The sequence below is a fragment of the Vigna unguiculata genome, chromosome 6 (assembly GCF_004118075.2).
Source record: "Vigna unguiculata cultivar IT97K-499-35 chromosome 6, ASM411807v1, whole genome shotgun sequence".
Taxonomy (NCBI): Eukaryota; Viridiplantae; Streptophyta; class Magnoliopsida; order Fabales; family Fabaceae; genus Vigna; species Vigna unguiculata.
Window position 1 is genome coordinate 3,366,110 of NC_040284.1, and position 24,409 is coordinate 3,390,518.

The 24,409-nt window shown below is 35.5% G+C and overlaps 2 protein-coding genes across 2 annotated transcripts; both read right to left on the reverse strand.

Annotated features, from left to right (window-relative positions):
* Positions 1-10,289: 10,289 nt before the first annotated feature.
* LOC114187271 lies at positions 10,290-11,516 on the reverse strand. Its single transcript, XM_028075472.1, has 2 exons — positions 10,881-11,516; positions 10,290-10,782 (listed from the first exon to the last, which is right to left on the reverse strand). Exons 1-2 carry the CDS (start codon positions 11,070-11,072, stop codon positions 10,372-10,374), a joined length of 603 nt encoding a protein of 200 aa, XP_027931273.1. The 5' UTR covers positions 11,073-11,516; the 3' UTR covers positions 10,290-10,371.
* Positions 11,517-11,914: 398 nt separating this feature from the next.
* On the reverse strand, positions 11,915-15,823 carry LOC114187270 (heterogeneous nuclear ribonucleoprotein A3). Its single transcript, XM_028075471.1, has 6 exons — positions 15,615-15,823; positions 15,498-15,538; positions 15,203-15,366; positions 15,019-15,118; positions 14,144-14,313; positions 11,915-13,878 (listed from the first exon to the last, which is right to left on the reverse strand). Exons 1-6 carry the CDS (start codon positions 15,665-15,667, stop codon positions 13,342-13,344), a joined length of 1,065 nt encoding a protein of 354 aa, XP_027931272.1. The 5' UTR covers positions 15,668-15,823; the 3' UTR covers positions 11,915-13,341.
* Between the last annotated feature and the right edge of the window lie 8,586 nt (positions 15,824-24,409).

The window sequence follows — 24,409 nt, forward strand, 5'->3', positions numbered from 1 at the left end:
TTTTTTCTTTTATATTTTTATTGATGTAATGACATATGATAAGAGAATTTTAACTTAAATGTCAAACTCATAATAATATATAAAAATGAATTTTATATAAAAAATTGTTCTTGCAGATCGAGATACACCAAGGAGATAGGTGTTCACCTTCTAGAATCAACTTGTCTTTCTAATTCTTTTGGTTGAGATGTCTTCACTGCTCTTTCTTCAACAAGTTGAGATCTTCTAGGTCTGGATGGTTGGGGTGTCTCTGATGACACTTTAACTATCAAGTCAGTCAGAGATATGCACAAGGTAATAAATAATTAATGAATGATTAATCATACATCCATACATCATGAATAAGGATGTCAACATGTCAAGTAAGGTATGGTAGTAGTTCCTTTGTATTATACTTAAATATTTGTTTTTTATCCGTATTCATATTTGCCTAGATATTCGTTATGTAGGTATCTGTATATTTTTTTAATATCTACATATATCCACATATATCCAGGGTATCCACGGGTATTTACAAAAGAAAAAATTATTATTTAATAACTTATTTTAACCATAAATTCAAATAAAAATATAATGAATAATATTTATAGATTTCAAACAAAGTGCAAATAAACCATTTAAATAGTGTTGAATGACAGTTTACAAAAAAATGAAATTTCTTTTAAACCAATTGATAAAAAATAACACATTCAAAATCGGTGTTAATGTTTTAATCATGTTTTTTCTTTTTTATTTAAATTAGAGTGTAGCGGGTACGGGTATCAACGGGTACATATATTATGATACATGTACTCGTCCCATTAACATGCAAGTATAAAAAATACTCGTACTCGTTATCCGCAAATATTCATTTACAATATTCATTTCCTACCCGTTACAGGTTTTATCTGCGGACCCTTACTTGAATTGGTCTTCTATACTATTTCCATGGACCCTTACATGAATTACGTAGGCTGCCTAAGTCATACCTAATATAGGTTAGGTTAGGGTATTATGATCTCTAGTATTTACCTTAATCCTTGATTAAGCAACTATGATCTTGTGTACCATGTTCATCTATTCCATGCAAATCGGACCTAGATGATGTTGTTACATGCTGACGACATCAATTAGGTTCCTTTTGTTACACTAGCCTCAAAGTTTGAGGTCTGGTAATCTGGAAAGTCTACTTAGAAAGAAAATTTTGGTTTTTTTGCTTCCTAGGTATTCTCTTGATGGTGTATCGGTATAGTATCCCCCTAGGCTTGAGGTCTCTTAATCTAAAAGTCTATTTTTTGGAAAGAAAATTTCAGTTTCTTTGCTTGTTAGGTATTATCTAGGTGCTTGGAGGACAAGGCTTTAGAGAGCCTCTTGTCCACTTGGTGTATGCAAAGAGAGTGTGACTTTGCCACATGGCATTAGATCCCTTCCTCCTTTGTATCACACGGCCCACCTTTGTGCTTCTTCTCCAAGCTACATCTCCATTTCATTTCATGATACATTTTCATTTCATTTGGCCAGCCATGATTCCTATAAATGAGGCCATTCTATTATTGTATTTGGTTACTTTGGATTGGTAATAGACTAAGTGTTGAGAGTACTCCACCTATTGCTTCTAGAGTCACTTTGCTAGACTATTTTCTACCAAGAACTCCTTCCCTAGATCAGGTAGGTTGGGAATGTCGTTAGTGGAGTCATCCGGTAGTGGTGATGTTAATGGTTAGGGTACTTCATCTATAGAGAGGGTCAAGGACAACTTAACTCTTCATTAGGGGTACAATTCGGTAAATCCTTTGGTTAGATAGTATTTCTCCAAGTATAGGTGGTTGTCCATAGTTTGTACCTTTGGAGAGAGTGTTGCTTTTCTCGAAGGTGACGTCAACGACAAATTCATAGCAATTGATAGGGTTAGCACCATAGATAATGTTTGTCATGACCGAGAAGGTTATCATTCTAATTTTTTTTTGCATATATTTTACCCTCGTGACTGATTTGCATGTCCGACTTCCTTTCGATGAGTTAACAATTGGAGTGTTGAGGGTTTTGAATGTAACCTAAACACAACTTCATCCCAACACTTGAACACCCCATCCAAGCATTTCGAGTTATACATCGTATGCTTCAGCTAAAGTCATCACCCAATGTGTTCTTGCATTTCTACAATATAAGCGATCTCGTCTACCGGTTGTCATTGGTGGACGATACAATTACTTATAAAATAAATAAAAAATTATTACAATAAAACTATAATATATATATATATATATATGTGTGTGTGTGTGTGTGTGTGTGTGTGTGTGACACCCCAATTAAATAATTACTTTAATTAAATGACATGTCACACAGATAATATAAGAGATGGGTCCTGGAGTATAACCACGACTTCTTACAATATCCAAAAAAAACTTAGAGGGATCCAAGGCACACCAAGATGCCAAGACTAAACAAAATACAAGAACTTGACAGTAGTTATTAGGGTACTAAAGGACAAAAAATAGTACATGGGCCATAACCCTATCAGAAAGACCAAAATAGTAAAATCCAGTCCAGGTGGGCTACGCAGCGGAATCATCACCTCCTTGTTGACCATGGGTGTTCCTCGCATCTGTTCACATCAATAAATTGATGATCATCGCAAAAAGATAAAACCACAGATAACGAACATACAACAAACAACAGAAGGGTAAGCTAGAGTAGAAATTGTTTATCATGCAATCACATGTTATTACACAATCCAAGCAGTATATATCAACCAATCATGTTATGACTTCTCAAACAACACACTAATCTTGGACTCGACTCATCCGGATTACATATAATCTAGTCGAATTCAACGGATGTTTGCACTTGTGGTGGATTATCCTGCTCACCCCCGAGGTGCTCACCCCCGAGCTAAGTGTTACAAGTGTTACAATGTTTCAATCCCCCACGCGCAAGGTTAGCCCTTAATGAGTTTCAGGCCTCTTGCTACTCTCACCACAATAGTCAGTCATGTGAGACTAACTGATTCCTTAGAGCGTCAGGATGCAACCTTACCTTGAATCCTTACCAAATTATATAGATGGGCACCACCATGAGCTTCCACTAACAGGGGTCATGGAATTATGTCTCAACCATTGAAGCACGACCCTGAAATCTCACCTAGAGATTTTGAGGATTTACGCACTGACCACAGACCAATCATAATCAAACAATAAAGGGATACTCATCATACATATAAATTTCATGCCAACCTCTGTAACCAATCCTCATTCATCTCACATGTGAAATTCATACCAACTCCTTCTTGCCAATTCACGAATATAGAATTTCACCTCATACCAATACCATGCCATTTTAATATCAACCATTTCATTGAAATCACATGCCGAGATTTATCCAAGTTCATCATTCACAACTCATACACCCTCTTATTTGTGCATATTCATTCATCTCATGCTTTAACATAGCAATCCAACTTAACATCACATTATGCAAACAATTTTGAGATTTTAGAAATAAAACTACAGCTTGTGTAAAGCTCAGAAAATTTTTGTATTTATATTCAAATTAAATATGATTGAATCAAGAATCAAATGAAACAAGAACCAACTTCATTGAATAACTATAAAGAAAGTTGTACACCAAACAAGCAACAAAGGTCAATGTTGTCAACAACCAAACTACAGTGATCTTGCGCAGCACAACTGGTGACATCTCTCTTGTTGAGAGGGTGTTAAAGGTCAGGTTTGGATACCCACTGACAACAACTTGCCTTGCAAAGTGGGGGGACACTTGGGGCGAGGGGTTGGGGTGTATTGGGCTGCAGACCTAACATGCTCTCAGTTGGAGGGATGTTATAAATGCTCTCACTACAGAGCTCTGCTTCAAGATCGACCCGTTCAAAGTCAAAAACTATGTGTTAAGGATCAGTTGTTAACATATCAGCTCGATCCAACGGTTAACGAAGTAGTAACTTTCATTTTACAAAAAGTGTGTAGTGTTGTCAACAACCAAACTACAGTGACCTTGCGATAAAAACTGCTCTCACTACAGAGCTCCGATTAAAGATCTGACTGGTCAAAGTCAAGAATTTTGTGTTAAGAATCAACTGTTAAAATTTCAGCTCGATCCAACGGTAAACGCAGTAGGAATCTTCATTTTACGAAAAGTGTGCAATGCAAAGAGTAGCGCCACATCAATCAAACAAACTCACACACCATACATTTCTATTCGACCAACAACCTCATTCAAGCATCACAGCCATACAAACAGACAAAAAATCGGCAAAATAACTTTAAATACATAAACCTTAGCTTCCCTTACCTGGAAAAAGCTAGCAGAAAATCCCGACACCCAAGCAAGTGAGTACTACCGACCATGGAGCAGATTCACGATCTATAAAACAGTGAATCCTAGTTAGAATCATGATGACAGAGCTGGGAATGAAAAAGGTACGGATGTAGAATCAACTTACATGGATTGAATAACGCAAAGAAAGGTAAGACTCAAACCCTAGCAGAGCTTTTGTGGCACTGATTTTGGCAAGTGAGTGCAGAATGAGGGACCTTGGCACCTATGGGCCAGCCTTTAGGCCCAACTGATTAGGGGCAGCCCTTAAAAATAAGAGCAGAAAATAATTGAACCTTACAATAAATAAATATATATATATATATTAGTTATTTTTATGATTTTTTAATTTAATAATATTTTTATGCTTTTTAAATTAAATTGACTTATTGTAATAAAAAAGTTTGCCTAAAATGAAATTATAAATTATTTATATTTATTTTTATAAAAAATTATGATTTAATTTTTTAATTACCCATAATCTATATTTATATTATAACTATTAATAAAGGTGATGACATGTAAGTAAATGATCTGTACTCTGTTTTCAGTGTATATATTGATTTTATCCTTATATATATTAATTATTTTATTTTGAATTTTATAACTATTTCTTATAATTATTTTTTAGGAATATATTTTCTAGTAAATTTAATATCATTTTTCATTTTAATAATAAATAGAAGAGCCATTTTTTATTATCTGTTAAAAGTGGATATACATGTATATACTTTCTTTTAGTAAACATTTATTAAACAATGAAATATATCTTTTAAAATGAATATAAAAATTAATAGTTTGTATAATTTTTTATTGTAAATTTTAAAAGTAGTTAGTAAAAGGATAATATGCCAAAATAATTATTTTAATTTATAAAATAATCAAAGTTAGAAATGTAATTATTTTAGTTTAAAATAATAATTACTTATAGATGAAATTGAAAAAAAATGTAAAAAAAAAATGAATATACAGGTATAGATAAATGAAATTTTCTCTTGTTTAATTAATTAAAAGGAGATATGTTATTGAGAGTGTGTATGGAGCGGAAAAGAGGGAATGGCGTTGGATGGGGAAGGAGGAAATGTATTTTTAAAGGTATTTACATTTAGTCAAACATCTAATAATTTCTAATAAAACCTTCAAAAAAATATTTTTAAAAATAACTACAAAATATTAAATATATGGTTAAATTGTTCCATTGGTCCCAAATTTCGTATGAAAATTTGAATTTGGTCCCTCATTTGAAAAAAGTGTTAAATAGGTCCCTAATTTTGGAAAGTTGTCTCAATGAAGCCCCTTCCGTTAAAAATGCAGAAACGGCGTTAAGAGCACAGTGACGTGGAAATGGTAGACGGAACTGAACAGTGAGGTGGCATATTGAATGTGGTACACGTGGAAATATGAAATGGTTTAATAATTACTGTTATTAATAAATAATTTATTAAATGATGTAAGAAAATATTTTTGGGATTAAGCTGTAATTAAGCTGTGTAATAAAACTGAAAGTGAAAGGGTTGTAATAAAAGAGAAAGGGCGAAATTGGGATTCAGGGTTCGTCTAGGGTTTTTTGAAATCGGAGGAGGAGGTGTTGGAAACTTGGCTTTCGAACAGAAGCATCGCGAGGGTGTGGGATGTTTGTGCTGGAAACTTGGCTTTCGAAGAGGTGAAATCATAGTGTTCGTATTGGAATTGCGATCTCGGTGGAAGCGGTGAAGTGTCAGGTGAGTTAAACATCTCAGCTCGAAGTTCCCATTCCTGTCGACATGCACCGTTTAATTGATTGTTTATTAGGAAAGCGAAGTATGATCTGATTGTTTGTGGTTTAAATATTGGAACTTTATTAAAGTTCGGTGTATGACCCACCACCATGTTCGAATTTGTGTTCCCCTGTGGTCCCCCCCTTTGATAATTGTTTTCCCTTTTCTGTTTGGATGTTTTTTACTTTATTGTATATGTGTATGTGCTTATATAGGTGTATGTGGTTATATAGGTGTTTGTGGTTATATATTTTTGTGCATGATGGGGGACGACAAGTTTGACGTCGTTTTTCACCATGGAGGGAAATTCGTTAATGATGGTAAACTGAAATACGAGGGTGAGGTTTCTAGACTTTCGTGTGACCCTGACCGCTGGAGCTATTTTGAGGTTGTGGGTATTTTGAGGGAGATGGGGTATATGGGAGAGAATGAACTTTGGTACTGTGTGGGAGGTGGTTCTGTATTGGAGGATAGGTTGGAGATTTTGTGTGATGATCGTGGGGCCATGAATATGGTTACCTTAGCTAGGCTAAATGGTGAGGTTCATCTGTTTGTCATACATAAGATATGTGAACCAGAAATTATAGAGATGTTGGAATACTTTTCCCATGATGGAGATGGTGTTGAAGGTGGTGGGAATGACATCAATATGGTGGACATTATGAGTGAGAAGGAGACTGTAGATGGTGTGCCAGAACCTGAGAGTGTGCATGAAGGTGAGGGAGATAAAGGAGTTCAGAGTGTGCATGAAGGTGAGGGAGATAAAAGAGGTCAGAGTGTGCATGAAGGTGAGGGAGAAAAAGGAGTTCAGAGTGTGCATGAAGGTGACTTGAATAAGGGAAATGACAGTGGGAACGAAGGTCAATTGAATAAGGGACATGATGGTGGTGTTGAGTTGCATGCAGAACATGATAAGGGGGAAGATGAAGTAGTTGAAGTTAATGAAGCCGAGGGACATGATAGTGGTCACTCAGGTAAAGAAGTTGATGTTGACAAGGAAGTTGAAGCAGACTTAGAGGAGGGCGTTGAAAGTTGGAATGATTCTGGTCCTAATGATAGCAGTGACGACAACCAGGTTGGTACTGCAGGTTTAGTTGATATCAATGTTGAAGGTGATGTGGAAGATGATCATGAAGAATTGGTGGGTAACATAGAAGTTGAAGTTGGAGGTATAGGAGAAGACTTTGCTGGCCCAAGTAGGAATTGAAGGGCAACTGATACAACAGACATGGATAGTAGTGAGGGAAGTGAATACAGTGAGCAGGGACCGCAAACGTTGGACAGGGGGTTGTCAGACGATGAATGGGTATCCGAAGAATTGGGAAGTGATATTGGTGAAGCTGAGGAAGATGAAGGTGACAGTGAAGAAAGGGAGGGATATGGAAGATTTCGAACCTTTGTAATGCCAAAACGCATGAGAGAATATCAATGAGAAGTAGGTACGTATTTTAGTGAGAAGGGGGATTTTGTTGAAGCCATAAGAAGCTACGCATTGGAAAATGGTAGAAGTCTTAAAATAGTTAAAAATGACAGGAGAGAGTGCGAGTGAAGTGTCTGGGTGCTAAGGAAAAATGCCCATGGCTTGCTTACTGTGGTTATATGCAAGCAGTTAACTCTTGGCAGTTGAGGAAAATAGTTGATACCCATACCTGCAGTAGAGAATTTAACCTTCGTTTGATCAATGCTAAATGGTTAAGTAAAAAAGTTGAGAAAACAGTTAGACAGAATCCAAGGACAAAGGGAGTTGAGATTCGAGATGAAGTGAGTAGAAAGTGGAACATTGGTATTTCCAGAGGTATGGCTTACAGGGCAAGGGCATTAGCAACAGAAAGTGTTGAGGGATCCTTTAAAGACCAATATAAGAGGTTGTACGACTACGCCCATGAGCTGCTCAAAACAAATCCTGGATCAACTGTTAAACTGAAGGTCAAGGAAAATGAAGGTGAACCCATTTTTGAGAGGTTTTATACATGTTTCAAGGCATGTAAGGACAGCTTCATGTCTTGCAGGCCTATTATAGGATTAGATGGTTGTTTTTTGAAGGGGAAATACAGAGGAGAGTTGTTAACAGCTATAGGTAGAGATGGGAATGACCAGATCCTACCCATTGCCTATGTTGTCGTTGAGGTGGAGAATAAGGAGGCATGGACTTGGTTTTTAGACCTATTGATTGAAGATCTAGGTGGTAAACAACTATGTGGAGGGTGCACATTCATATCAGACCAACAAAAGGTACAAACATTCATATCAGACCAACTCCTTTCAATTCAGTTTCGTATTAGAACATTAACTTTTGTGATTTCAGTTTCAATATAACCATCTTTTGTGAATGCAGGGTCTGTTACCTGCTATTCAAGATCTACTTCCTGGTGTAGATCAAAGATTTTGCGTGAGGCATTTGTATGCCAATTTCAGGAAGAGATTTCCTGGTAAGAACCTCAAACGACTAATGTGGAGCGCTGCATCTGCCACACATCCAGAGGCTTGGGAGCAGGAAATGAGGAAAATTAAAGAACTGAATGTTGAGGCATTCAAATACTTGATTGCAATTCCGCCAAGGTCTGAACTCACTTTTTAACACATCTTAATTCATTATTATGTAATCACACTAATGTATTGTGTATTGTTTAATAGATATTGGTCACGTTCTCGATTCACTCCTGGTGCCCAATGTGATACAATAGTGAACAATATGTCAGAGGCTTTTAATAGTGTCTTGGTCAGTACAAGGACTAAGTCAATAATCAAGATGCTTGAAGAAATCAGACTTTACCTGATGAATAGATGGGCAGCCAACAGAGAAAAGTGTCAAAGATATAGACGTGCAATCTGTCCTAAGATTTATAGCAGGTTTGAAAGTGAATCAAAGATGACAAAAAATTGGATCCCTAAGTAAGTTTGTGTTTGGTTGTCTGCTTGTAATACTTTACATGTACATGCATGTTTTCTAATGTATTTTTCTTCCACTTACACAGCTGGTCAGCAGAAAAAATCTTTGAGGTCAGGCATGTCTCACAAATTAGGGACAAGTTTGTGGTTAACATAGACGAGGCATCATGCACATGTCGAAAATGGAGCATAAGTGGGATTCCGTGCTGCCATTCTCTTTCTGCAATGAAGTTCTTGGGGATTAATGGAGAAGAATTCATCTCTACTTGGTTTAGGAAGAGCACCTACGAGGAAACCTATTCCTCAATCATATTCCCCATCAATGGTCAGAATCTATGGGATATAACACCATATCCTGATTTGTTGCCACCTGAGAAGAGAATTATGCCAGGAAGACCAAAGAAGAAGAGAAGATTACAAGATTGGGAGCTTAGGAAAGATGAAACGCAGATAACAAATGCTGGATTAAGAAAAAGATGTGGATTTTGTAGGCAACTTGGTCACAACAAAAGTAAGTGCTCCCAATATAAGGCACATTTGAAGACAATATCTGAAGCATCCAATCAACCAAACCCACCAACAACAGTGCCTTCTACTGAATCAGCTCAACAACACAACCCCCCACCACCAGTGGCTTCTGCTCAATCATCCCAACAACAGAACCCCCCACCACCAGTGGCTTCTGCTCAATCATCCCAACAACAAAACCCACCATCAGTGGTTGCTGCTCAATCATCTCAACAACCAAACCCACCATCAGTGGCTGCTACTCAATCATCTCAACAACCAAACCCACCATCAGTGGCTGCTACTCAATCATCTCAACAACCAAACCCACCATCAGTGGCTGCTACTCAATCATCTCAACAACCAAACCCACAACCACTGCCTTCTGCTCAATCATCTCAACAACACCCACCCTCATCTGCCCAACCAAACAGACCATCACAAGCACCACGTCATACAGCACCCATTAGGCCCAAGCTGAATGCAAGGAGGGGACGCATATGGAAACCATGACATGGATCAAGATTTGATGTAGTTTTTTTTTTTGAACTCCTATTTTGAACCATATTTGTAAACACTTAAAAGCAGCTGCTGTTTTTGTTGTGTGGATCATCAAATCCATTTATGGACCATTATTTTGGTGCTGTAACAGGTTTACATGGTGGACCATATTTATTTTGTGATGTTGAATGTTTGAGTGCTGGAGCACTACATGTTTATCAATATAACCAGGGGTCATTATTTGTTTATCAAGATTAAGTGCTCAAGCTTATTTCTCTTTTCCTTATTTTGTTACTTATAAATTTATAAAAGAGGTGCGAATAATGAAACTACAGGTTCGAAAACTTTTCATTCATAATAAAACATTACAATAACAACACAAACCACGTACATGAACTAAAAAAAAGACTCATGCTTTTGTAACCAACACATACACTACAATGATATTCAATACACACAAAACTCCAACTACCACTGTCAACACTGTTAGCCTATTTTCAATTGACTTCATACATTTCTCCATTTCTTCTGCCACCACAGACCTCACTGCAGCAGTGTTTTCAATTGACTTCATACATTTCTCCATTTCTTCTGCCACCACAGACCTCACTGCAGCAGCCTTTTCTGCATTCTTTTTCCCACCACAACCCATTTCTTCAACGTTCTTGATACTCAGCTTCCCATCACAACCCATTTCTTCAATTTTCAGCTTCCCACCACCCATTCCTTCAATTTTCTGACTGCTCCAACCCTTTTCCTCGATCTCATTATCAGTAAACCATTTGAAATAATTGCAGTCACCACATTGATCACTTCCACTCTGTTCCAAATTCACAAAATAATGTTACCTTCAATAAAAAAACGTTAAATCCTCAGCTTCTTCAAACCAAAGTTTCCATGTAACTCACCTAAACTCACCTTATACTTAGGGCAGCCCCAAAATTTTTTGCCCTTGTTCTTCAATGTTCTTGCAGTTCTCAATGCTGCTTTCTCTCCACAATAGCACATCACTGACACGCCCAAATCTGTAGACCCACTTCCACCACAAAACGACGCACTTAGGTTTTGATTTTCGCCACCATTGCAGGATGAACACTGTCCACACGACATTTTCCCCACACGCAGACGCAGCAAGATGAACACAGGGGTTTATGAATGATTAATTGCAGTTATATATAGCAATTCTGAACTGTTTTTCAATAAATTTAAATATAAATGACACGTTTCAGTCTACCATTTCCACGTCACTGTGCTCTTAACATTGTTTCTGCATTTTTAACGGAAGAAACTTCATTGAGACAACTTTCCAAAATTAGAGACCTATTTAACACTTTTTTCAAATGAGAGACCAAATTCAAATTTTCATACGAAATTTGGGACCAATGGAACAATTTAACCTAAATATATCTATTCTACTTCTATTTTTATTTTTTAGAATTATTTTAAAATTTCTCGTATATAATCAAAATCATGTACATAACAAATATAAAATATTTTTAACAAATTTGTTTAAAGAATAATCATTATATATTAACCGGTTTATAGTATAATAACGACTTTATATAAAATTAAAAAAAATTGTTTAATGTTTTCTTAACAATTATTTACCAAATTTATATTTGAAAAAACCTTTCAACTACAATAAATTCTTTAAATTAATAAACTATTATATCTCTTTTAATACTATTTTAAATATTTATTTTTCGCTTATTAATATTTAATAATACTACTGCGTTAAAGAGAGTACAATACATATTTTAAAAAACTAAAATCCTTAATATCATTGAAGTATTTATCTGTATTGCCGTAGTCTGAAGCATTACAAATTCACTAATTTTACCAACTTATTTACAAAAATAATATTTTGCTTTGAATTTTAAAGGGTTAGTATTTAAAAATATATTAGTTCTTGTTAGACTGCTTACCAACTTATTAAAATCTATGAAAAGATATAATAAGAACAGCAGAAACAGTTTGTCAATTTTGATTTACAAGAAATTTAATTACAAGAGAATTATTTAATAGGGGGGGAACGAGCTTCTAAACAAAAAACCAGGAAGGGTGGCAGCCACTCCAACAGCTTCTGAAAACACCATTTTCGGCCACAACACATTTTAATAATCAATGAATGAACAAATTTAGTGTATCAGTGATCTCTGACTACAAGAGGAAAGGGTGTATCAATGTTCGTACTGGCCCCGTATTCCAGGTTGAAACGGTGTATGTATGTATGTATGTTAAAGGGTTGAAGAGGGCTATGAAAAACCACCAAATCTGGAATAGTAGTTAGTACCATCATCCATAATATATCCAAACAAACAAGCTGTAAGCACCTAAAACTACTTCTCATCAAATCAGGCACCCCTAGACTATGTCCAACACAAACAAATGCAGACAATATTCCCTACGGACTCGAATATAAACAAAAATTAATTTCAACAACCTCAACCCTTATCTTTAACCCTAAGCACCACCATCAACATATACAATTGAGGATAATTTAGAATAAAATACTTGCGTATATTATGAAAACGACAATATTAAATGACTTGCTATTCTTGACAAGTTTGAAACTAGTTAATTAATTTTCCTCATATTTAAGTGCAGAGGTAGTAATAGAATCATAGGATATAAAATGTCTAATTGGCAACGTCATATAGTTTCTGAATTTAACTCCCCTCTGTACATGGAGAAAATACTACTACTTTCCGATGCTAAACGCTAAAAATATCTTAAGGGTCTTAGAGAAAGAGTTCATATTAGTAATCTGCCTCTCTATGATCCAATTTACGAATGCTAGCTAAGACGGAATGCTGTCAAAAGAGCCCCTTAAGAAGAGTGACATGAGAACCCTGTCAAGACTAATTAAGATCTATCTCGTGGATATGATCTAACTAGGCAAGTAACTAAATCACAACTGTAGCAACTAGTTTTACCTGAAAAGGTTGAGTCAGCATCTTTAACATTGGCTAGCCAAACACAACTTAAGGAAAGATGGAGAACAAGTACTCTTTTAAACAAATTTCTAGTAAGTATGACCTACAATAATACACAATCACACAACTCCACCACGATTCTAACTAAATATTATATCCAGAATTGTGACAGACTAACTTGCAAACATCAGAATATCACAAAAGCACAATGTGCCTATCTAAAATCGTATAGGCTGATAACTGATGGGGAATCTCTAGATCGATGATGCTCAGGAAGCTCTAGACTGATGTTGTTTCTACCTTCGGTTGTCTAAGCATTAGATAAAACAGACATGCTAGTGGCTCGTCTGACTTCTAGAAAGTGGTCACCTGCAGTAAGTGCTTTGTGTCTAGAAAATGCTTAAACCTGCATGCAAATTCTACTGCAAAGCTTAGTAATCAAACTATCTTGTGTATGGATGGTAACGACTACTGCCACCATAGCTTCCCCTACTGGGATACACTCCACCACCTCCAGCCCCACCATAACCAGCAGCCGGGCCTGATTCATAGCCCCCACCAGTTCCTGGACCACCGTAGCTTCCATAGCCCCCAACACCTCGTCCATATGCAGCTAACCCACTGCTGCCATAACCAGCACCAAGACCACCCATGTATGATCCATAGCGACTAGAGTAGCCAAAGGATGATTCTCCTCGAAAGCCAGCATAGCCACCAGCACCACTTCCACCATAGCCCCCAAAACTACCACCAAAGTCATCTCCAGCCCCATACCCACCATAATCACCAAGCCTACCCCCAAATCCTCCACCAAGTGACCTATAAGAACCAGGACCATACCCACTTCCACCAAAACTTCCATAAGAATCACCAAATCCACTGAATCCATCATTGTAAGAACGTGCCCTAGAGTCACTAGCAAACGGAGCAAGAGAAGCTGGGTTCGAGGATTTCTTTGGTTCAGCCTTCTTGATCTCAACCTACAACAAAGAAGTGAGTCAACCTAGGTTTATTTATAAGTATAATTTTATTTTGCCTGGGTTGCACGGACAAATAATAAACCTGAAGCAACCTCACTGTCTAAGACCAGCAATAGCAATAATTTAGTAACGAAAGCATGAATTCACATAATAAATCATCTAGAAGCAAAACCCGTTCAGAACAAATCTTTTGCCATTGAAACAGACCACCTACCTCATCTTTTTCAAACACGTGAAATATCCTAAAGAACCAAACACAGCTCACCTGAGTACCAGCCATATCAATCATGTTCCCATCTGCCAAAATATTATCCACAACCTTTTCACTATCAAATACTATAAAGCCAAACCCCCTTGATCGCTTTGTGGTGTGGTCCCGTATAATCTCATGCTCTACCACCTTCCCATACTTGGAGAAGAAGTTCTTGAACTCATCTGCAATGCACAAAACAAATATAAATCAAACCACACAATAAGTTCCACAGAATCAATAAGTATACACCGGTTTATCCAAGTTAAATTCTACACAAGACAGATCACCGATCCCAAGAACGCAAAATTCTCACCCTAGTCCCCTAAAAACACAAAACCTAATCAAATCATTCACGCTCATTGTTTTTTCAGACACCAGAGTGTCATGTGCTTAAATTCTAAACATATATAATATGGCCAACAATTGTTGCATTCAGTGCTTAATTTCTAGTGTTGCCAAAAAACATTAGTGATGCTAAGATTTTTGTCACGAGCTGAATTCCGTATGGTCAAAATTAAGGTTGATCTCTATTTTTATATTTTTTACAAAAAAGGAAATGGTAACAAATAATACAGTAAAATGACTATAATTATTATGTTACTAACATTTCCACAATACTATACAAGATTAAGCGCATGTGTGTTTTACCCCAATCCCTCTTTCCAAGGCACGTGCAAACTCTACTCTCACATATCACTGCCGTTAACAGAACGGAACGAGAACTCAAACCAAGCATAGCATGTGTAACCTTTCGTGAACAATTCTATGATGAGCATTTGTGATCAAAATTAGGGTTTCCCCGCACTGTTTTTATCTAAAACAACATAAACATGGATAATGGATAAACAAAGTCATAATTATTAGTATTATGTAAACGAGAATTGGACCTTCGGATACTGATGTTGGAATACCGCCGACGAAGATCTTCTTGGTTTTGAAGTCATTAGCCTGCGACGACCCCTTGGGAATGGTCCTCTTGATCTCGACCTGGGAGGAGCAAAACGCAAAGAAAGAATCAAAACGGTGGATTTCTGCCCATAACGCGGGAAAAGAGTGAAGAAAAAAGTGTACCTGCTTCCCGTTGATGATGTGGTTCTCCTGAATGACTTGGTCAACGACGGAGGGGTCAGCGTAGGTGATGAACCCGAAGCCCCTGGGTCGACCCGTTTGACGGTCCTTCATGATAACGGAGTCCGTTATCTCGCCATACTTTTCGAAGTAATTCACAAACGTTTCTGACAAATTTAGCAAATCGAATCAGTGAACATGACCGAAACGAATCAAAGAAAATTAACAAAAGTCGATGGAAATTAAGAAATCGAATATAAGAAAATCAACAAATCAAGAAAGTGTGTGGTTTTATGACCTAGGGTGGTGTCTCTGGCTAACCCTCCGATGAAGATTTTCCTGCAGAAAAAGGGGAAAGTGAGAATAGAGGCGTGAATGTGACGGATAACAAGAAAGAGCGGTTAAAGGAGCAAACCCGGGACTGGCGCCGTCGCCAGACTGAGGGTTGTCGGATTTTCTGGAAGCCATTGTTGCAGATCGAGATCTGCAAGGTGCGGAGAGCTATGGAGAGAGAATAGAGCCGAAGACAAAGACAGAAAGAGCACTAACTAGGTTTTCGGTGAACACCTTTGTGTGAGTTGTCGTCGTGTTTGGGCTGGGCTTCAGTTTCTTTCAAACATTCGGCCGGGAATTTCTTTTTCCACTCCCATGGTTTTCGTCTTCACCGCGATGAATATTATTTTTTTTTTAATGCAATTGAGGAAACTATACCAAAACTTAAGAATTAAAATATTCGGTCCTATTTTTGTTCGAAAATTTTAATTAGGTTTTTGTATTTTGATTGATTTCATTTCGATTTTCACTTTTTTAAAATAATGTAATGATTAGTTTTTTTCGTTAGTATTATACTAATCACGTTAAATGTATGTCACATGTAATATTGTGATTTTTATTTTTTAATTATTTAAAAAAAATATTCATCCATTATCACCAATCTCTTCACCTATTGCAACATACATATTTCTACCAAAATTATATAATAACTTTTTTTAATATTGGTTGAGATATATCGAACAATTTTAGGAGCATTGTCAAAAATAACGTTAGCAATTGTAATAATTTATAAGCTAAATAAGTTTCCTCTATTCAATGAGTGAAGACTTTTATCATCACATTTAAAAGTACATGCTTGAAATGTGAGTCGTAGAGCTACATCATTGGAAGCTTTTAGGCATAAGCGATTATTTGCAATAATTTCAACACTTTACCTATTGAATACCTTCTCAATATGTTGAGACTAAACCATTAAATCATCACAAAACTTTTTAATGTCTTTTATGTAGTGAATTAGGCCTAACTCCTTCATGACATAAAAATGCACAATTCTTTCCATTATTGATTTTTTTTCTTTCCAATTCCTAAATCCTCCTTTATCAAAAGAATTTATTCCATCATTTTGATCACCATGCTTATTATTGAACAAGTATCAAGGTAAACAAAATGTAGCATCCTTGTGGAGTGAATATTCTAACCAACTAGGAAACTTTTTAAACCAAAAAGGTTGAAAGTGTCGACCATGATTTCCAATATTAGAAGGTGGAAACATTATATTAGTAGGTTGATATGGTCCAACTTTTATATAAGTTCTACGAATTTGGTCAAATTGGTCAACATGATATTGCCAAATAGAAATATATTTTCCTAGATCTTTCTCTAGTGAAAAGATATCAATTTAATTTTCTTCTACTCTAGGAACTTTAGATTGAGGTTGTTTAGTGTTTACTATTTATATGGTTAATGGAAAAGTTGGGGAGTTACTAGCTTAAGGAGCTCCAATAGCTTTTCTTTTAAAATACGTATCAATTGTAGATGATTTTTCCCATAAAGATGAATATGTCTTCACCCTATATATCATTGAAAAAAATTGAAAGAATAAGCAAAGCATTCATCAATTGAAGGTTAAGGTAAGGTGGGAATATTAATAAGACAATAATGGAATATTTTACTTGTAGGTTGTAGTATATTAACTAAGAAAAGTTGTCAAAGTATTTGTGTTGTGTGTGAGCTCTTTTAGCTTTGTCTTTGTGAAAGTTGTTGTTGGAAAATTGAGAAAGATGAAAGGTTACAACTTGCAAATCACAAGGAAGTGTGAGTATTTGTGTTGTTTGCCTTTAGTTTTGTCTTTGCGAAAGTTGTTGGAGAATTGCAAAAGCTGAACAGGAAGATGAAAGGTTGCAACTTGCAAATCACATGGAAGTGTGAGAGACTCAATGACTTCTTGACAAAGGAATTCTATTTGGCTTCTCAAGACTTTTGTTCTAATATATATAATATAAATATATACATATATTCAATTTATATTTTTTTAAAGAAAGAGGGCAAGGCCCACGCCTCCCTGGTATATCTGTCTTTGCTCATCTCCATCATCATACTCAACAACTATGCAACTTTTGTCTCTTTTTCATCCCCATCGGACAATAGTTATACATATACTCGTACTTATACCTACTTTCTTACTATTTCAATATCAATTAATTATTTTTTATAAAAACCAAAAGATAAAAGATGATACTATCAAATATTCAATATCAAAGAAACATGTTCAATGTAAATTATTTAGAAATAAATTGAATAAAAGTGAAAGAACTATATAAAATATTACACAATTACACATAAATAAAATTTGATAGCAACCAAAACATCTATTAATTTTGAAATTTTTAATGAAATAAAGTTTATAAAATTAAAAGGTATTTTTTAAAATTATAAAAAAAACAAATATTTAAGTTTAAAAATATTTCAAATGTCTACTTACTTTCTTTCTCTAAATTATAATAAAATGTCTTTTTCTATATGTTAATAAAATGAAATCACACATAGATAAAAGATTAAACTAATAATAATTTAGATTTAGAAATAGATATTTCATTTTTTGAATTTCATAACAATGACATTAAATTATTATATTATAGTAAATAAAAGCTCTTCATATAATTGTGATGGTAAGTGATTAGTGTAGATCTATGTAGGGTATATTCAATCTTGTAAGAACATTTTAGTGCCACCATAAGGTTTATATATATTATTTTAAGAAAGAATGTATGGTGTCTTTAAAGAGCAAGATGATTGGAGCTAAGGAGACCAGCCAAGTTTCACAAGAGATGGTTATGTTACTAGAGATGTAGCGAGAGTTTGCTTAATACAAGAAAAGAATCGTCGAGGAGATGGATGTGTTGAGGCAAAAGAATGCCAAGTTAAAAAGAAAGGTGGAAGGAGGTGAGCAAGTAAAACTGAGAGAGGTTCTAGAAAACATTGCCTCAATGCAGAAAACTCCATCCCATCCTCATACTTCCCCTAACACAGAAAAGGAAAGTGGTTATGACACCACTCCAAAGACTAGAGGCGTAACCAATGCATCATTTGTGGTGGGGGGAAGTCACAAGCATCCCTTCATGGATGGCATTATGGAGACTCCACTTCCTACTAACTAGAAGTCCCTTATGCTGGACCGATATGATGGAAGTACATACATGGATGAGCACATTGATGTTTGTGTTACTCAAGTCATTTTGTACACCATTGAGGATGTAATCATGTGAATCATGCTTTGGAACATAGTTTGTGACAAGTCAATCTCACCACCTCACTTCCTTGGCGCTTGTCAACATAAGGCAAGAGAAGGGAGAGTCTTTACGTGCTTTTATGGAGCGGTTTGGGAAGGTCACACTTAATATCAAGAACTTTAATCATGAGGTAACTCTACACGACATGGTCACGACACTAAGCCCAAGACCTTTTCCAAATGATTTGTGTATGACTCCAGCTGCTAACTTGGACAAGTTGGCGCAACATGCTGCGAAGTTCATGTAGGTGGAGGAGCAGAGGGAGTTTAGAAAAAAGATGCAGGTTGAGACCATGTTAGCCGAAAAGAAGTTATTAGACATGTTGCACACAAAAAGTGGATTAAGAGAGAGGGAGCCAAAGCCTACCCATTTTGTGTGTTACACTCCTTTTAACGCTCTCAGATCTCGTGTTTTGAAATTGGTGTTGCAAGCAGATCTCTTGCCACCCCTAAGAAAGCCAGAAACTCCTCAAAATTCTGATATGAGGAAGCAATGTTGATATCATTGCAATTATGGGCATACTATTAATAGGTGTGCAATTCTTAAAGATAAGTATAGTCTCAATTAAATTAAAAAACCCTTAAACTCATATGATCAATGCAAAAATCATTACCTTCTACTTTATTCAGAATCAAAAGACAAAGAAAACAAAAACCACAACAATAATGAATAGATTAAATAAATTATTTTAATCTAACTTCAAAATCCATAATAAAATTACAGCAGAATCAACCTTAAAGGCTTTAACACTCCATGGAATGTAGAAATAACATAAAAATAGAGAATAATAGAAGGCAAGACATGATTAGGTCCCCAAAGGTTTCCTAAGCCCTCATTTTCTTTTTCCCCTCAGTCACTATATTTTCAAGGGTTATTGTTAATTTGGGTTATGTTAATAAAATCTACACAAATAATCTTTTCAAATATTTTAGTTTATAGAGATTTTAAAAACTACCAAAACTTTTTAAAAGATTTGGCAAATAATATTTTATGTTAATAATTTATGATATAAATAAATAAATTATTTTAAATATTAAGTAAATTATTAAGAAATAAATTTTTTCCTCTCTTATAACAAAATCACACACTCCAAATTTTCAAAGAAACCCAAAGATATCAATATTTTGCATTTTAGCGTTTCTTGTTTGGTCTCTTTTACCAAACTTTGAATTTTTCACCCTTTGACTGTCCAATGCGGAGTTGACATGTGACAATTTCCTTGTTCTTTCAAATCAGGCATATTCTTCCTCTATAAAGGTGCTGTGTTTGCATGGGTAATTTGCGGTGGTGGAATTCGTGGTAAGTGTTGCATAATTGCGTTGGCTATTGGTGGCTTCGCGATGTTGGCATATTTGTGGAGCTTGGATTAATGCCATGGTTCGCGTTCTGGTTCGTTGTTGGTGGTTTTGTTCTCTTTTCCAACAAACTGATGTGAATGGTGGTGGTGAAGTTTTAACGATAATTTTTCGTGATGCATGTGTGATTTTCATTGCTAGCATTGCTAGGCGTGGTGGTGGTTTCGATGAAGGTGTGCAATTGCCTTAATTTTGGCTGGTGAGAGAGGAAGAAAATGATAGACACGAGGCATCTTGTAGTTGGTGCAAATGTGTGTGTTAGGATTTTGCCAAGTAGTGTTATCCTCCTCTAAGTTAGCACTAGCTTAACCTATAAAACAAACAACGAGGTCAAATGTTAACAAGTCAACACAAAACTAAACCCCATTAAAGAGAAAGACGAATATGCTTCCCTTCTAAACATATTTATTATTTCTAAGCATGTGCCTCCATCCTTGGTAGGGGTTAGAGGCTCATCAATCTCCCTTTCTTTGAGAGAATTTGACCACAAATTCTTGAAGTTCTTCTTGGTTTAGTTTAACTTCATTTGAGGAAGTATTTTATCCTTCCTCCCATGGGTTTTTTCCCAACCTTTACTCTTGAAGTCTTTCCTAGCTTTGGAAAATTTATCATCATTTTCTTTGTGATTAGGCTTATGTTTCTCTTTCTTGGTTTGGAGAGAGAAGGGAGAATGAAAATGGCAATGGTCAACTTGCTTTGGGATTTTCTTTTTATGGATAATTAAGACTTTGTGGGAAGCTTGCAACTTTTTCTTTCTTTTCTTATTTTTCTTTTTCTCTTATCTTTTTCATTTTATTTTGATCCTCATTAACCATTTGAGATGACAGAGGTATTAAAGTGGCTTTTTTTTCCCATGAGAGTGAAAAATGTATTTGTTGGTATGACTATCCATCATGTAAGGTGTGTTTATCAAATTGTCGTGGCCTACCTAACAAAATATGTGTGGCATCCATGAGAACAACATCACATAAAACCTCGTCCTTGTAACTTTCTATGGAGAAGTTAATTATGACTTATTTATTGCCATTTATTTCTCCAGCCTTACTTATCCAAGTATGCTTATAAGGCTTTGCATGAGCAATGGTTTCTAAGCCAAACTTTTCCATCACCCTTTTGCTAGCCACATTTGCGCTACTTCCTCCATAAATAATTAAAGAGCAAACCATTTTGTTAATGAGACATCTAGTATGGAAAATGTTTCCTCTTTAGGTTGGCTCAAGTCCTTTTGAACTTGGCCTAGCATGTGTATCAACACTCAATTTCGTTTGGATGATTAAAATTGTTTCCAAAATAGCCCAAAAAATAATAATAAAGTGTTAAATAAAAAGGATAAAAATAAATTTTCTTTAAAAATAATAAAATTGATTAAAAAAATATTTCTTTAATTTATTTTTTTAAAAGTTAAGTAAAATAAGGATTTTGTATTTTAGATTAAAAAAATATTATTAATTATTTTTTCATTTTTCATAATTAAATTAAAAGGTAAAAAATAAAAAAAATTATTTTAAGAATGGGGGGAACGATTTTTCCCGGATCCAAATGTTATTTTAACTCCTTCATCTTACTCATAATTGGCATTCATATGACAAGATTCAGTCTTTCTCTCACAGCATTCAGAGAGAGCATCTTCACTAGTCCATCTTCTTCATCCTTTCCATCTACTTGTAAACGCTCACCTTCTCCATTATTAATCTCGTCGGCGAGCCATTAGAGGAACCCAAAGCCTACAACGTCAGTTGTCTATTTGCCACCAATCACTGTGAAACCAGTGTACTCCACGAAACCCTCCTGCGACATGAGTTGTCACATTTTCTTTGTTTCAGTCCCTAATCCTCCGTCACTAGCACTAACGAGGTTCCCCATTTCTTCATGCTTAGATTTATAACTTAATTCTTTCTTGTTTTGATTTTTGGGTTTTGTTGTATGAACATAAGATGATTTTGGGGCTTGCTCTATTCTTGTTATTTGTTGGTGCTATGTTTGGGGATTGAAATTTGATTAGAGATAATGATACTGAATTGTTGAGGGATAATTGTAATTACAATATTAAGTTCTGAATGTTGAAATTATTGGGATATTTGTTGGCTATTTGGGAGTGGAAATAACTGGACTCGTTGCTTGAATCGTGTTTGGATTTTAATTGATATTATCATGGTTGTTGAATTGAAGGGTGATGTTTATTACAATTTAGAGTTTTAAATTTTGATTGCTTGTGAAATGATGATGAGTCAGGTTTTTGTAATTAATTTCATGTTGATGTTTCATACCTGGTTTTGAGTTACGACTATGGTTTGAAATGTATTGGGGAGGCTTTACTTTTGTAGTGTATGTTGTCCATGGTTATCTTGGTTTCGAATGAAATTCATGCTTGCTTTGGGCTTCAAATGTATGTAGTGTTTGCAATAAGTTGAACTTGAGGGTGTTTCTAGTTTGGTTAAGATTTTCCACAGAGAATGGATGTTAATCTTGAAAAATTATTTGAATGTGGTTTCGTGAAATTTTTATCAATAAGGGTGTACATTTTGGCTGGGTCTTTTAGTTTAGTCTATGGGTTTGATTTTGATTGGAATGTGAACATGGTATTATGTTTGTGTCTTTTTTTTTATAATGTTGATTGAATCATTGATTAAAGTATTGAGTTATAGATTTCACATGTTCTTAAAAATATAATGCCACGTCCACCAATTCAAGCATAATGTAGGATAAGGGACCCACGTTTCTTTTAATCATTTTGAATGTGTCAGTAAGATATTCTTAAATGAATTTTGGAATCATGCATACGTGGTTGGTATTTATACTTTCTCTTTTGTTTATCCACATTCTTTTTATTATATTAGTGCATGTGATAGTATGGGTCGAAGTCTTGCTACTATTGAGGAATTACTTGGGCAATTTGAGGACATCTTTCAGGAACCTACCACACTATCGCCTAAGAGGAAAGGCCATGATCAAAATTCCTTTGGTTGTATGGGCCAATCCTATTAATGAGGGGGTATAGAAGGTTTGTGAGAGGTTGTGGTGGTATTGCACGATCTTTAACTAATATGTTGAAGAAGAATAATTTCCACCGAGGAAGCAAAAGTTACATTCCAAACCCTCAAAAGTAGTTTAATGCAATCACTAGTACTAACACTACCTGATTTCTCTAAAGTCTTTGTGGTTGAAATAGATGTTTCAGGTTCAGACATTGATGTAGTGTTGATGCAAGATCACTATCCTATTGCTTTTATTAGCAAGGCTCTCAATATACATCAAAAAGAGTTGTTAGCGGTAGTATTTGCAATCCAAAAATGGAGACATTATCTGTCGAACACTCACTTTATCATCATAATAGACCACAAAAGCCTATAATATACTCTCATTCAATGATTGACTACAACCTTCCAACAAAAATGGTTGGTCAAATTGATGGAGTTTGATTTTACAATTGAGTTCAAGCAAGGAAAGGAAAATTTACTAGTCAATGCTTTATCCAAGCACCAAGTAGTAGACTGTCAAGCAATCATAACTCCAACAATGAAAGCACCATGTTAAATAAAATCATTAATTCTTGACAGGCTGAAATGGACATAAAAAAGTTCATCCAAAACGTGCAAACAAATGTTTCATTGCATAAACATTATACTTGGCGAACTCAGGAGGAAGGGGCAACTGGTTGTGGGAAAAGATGTGACTTTCAGGGTTGATTTGTTGCAAAGGATACATATTGGTCATACTGGCGGGCAACTGGTTGTGGGAAAAAATGTGACTCTTAGGACTGATTTGTTGCAATGGATACATTTTGGTCATACTGGCGACCATTCGGGTCGGAAAGCTACACTAAAGAGGTTGAAATCAGTTGTCTATTAGAAAGGCATGACCAAGAACGTATAATTTTTGTAATGAAATGTGAGGTATGCCAAAAATGTAAATATGACATATCCGCCTATCTAGGGTTGCTATAGTCCTTACCAATTCCAGAAAGGATAGGGCAACATACCACCATGGATTTTATTAAGGGATTGCCAAATTCCAAGAGCAAAGAGGTTATCTATATGGTCGTCATTTATTGAGCGGTGGCTTAAGCTACAGTTGGCACAAAGGTCTAAAAGTCATGATGTCTTTCATGTACCACAAATTAAAAGACATATTGGTAAGGCAATAGTAGCAAGTTCTCTTCTTACCGATTCAAATAGTGCTGTGGAGGCAAAGAACCAAAGAGAATCTTAAGATAGAACAACTGTCAAGCGAGACAACAAAGTTGTCACCAAGGTGCTAGTCAAGTGGAAACATCAATTATTAGAAGATGTCAC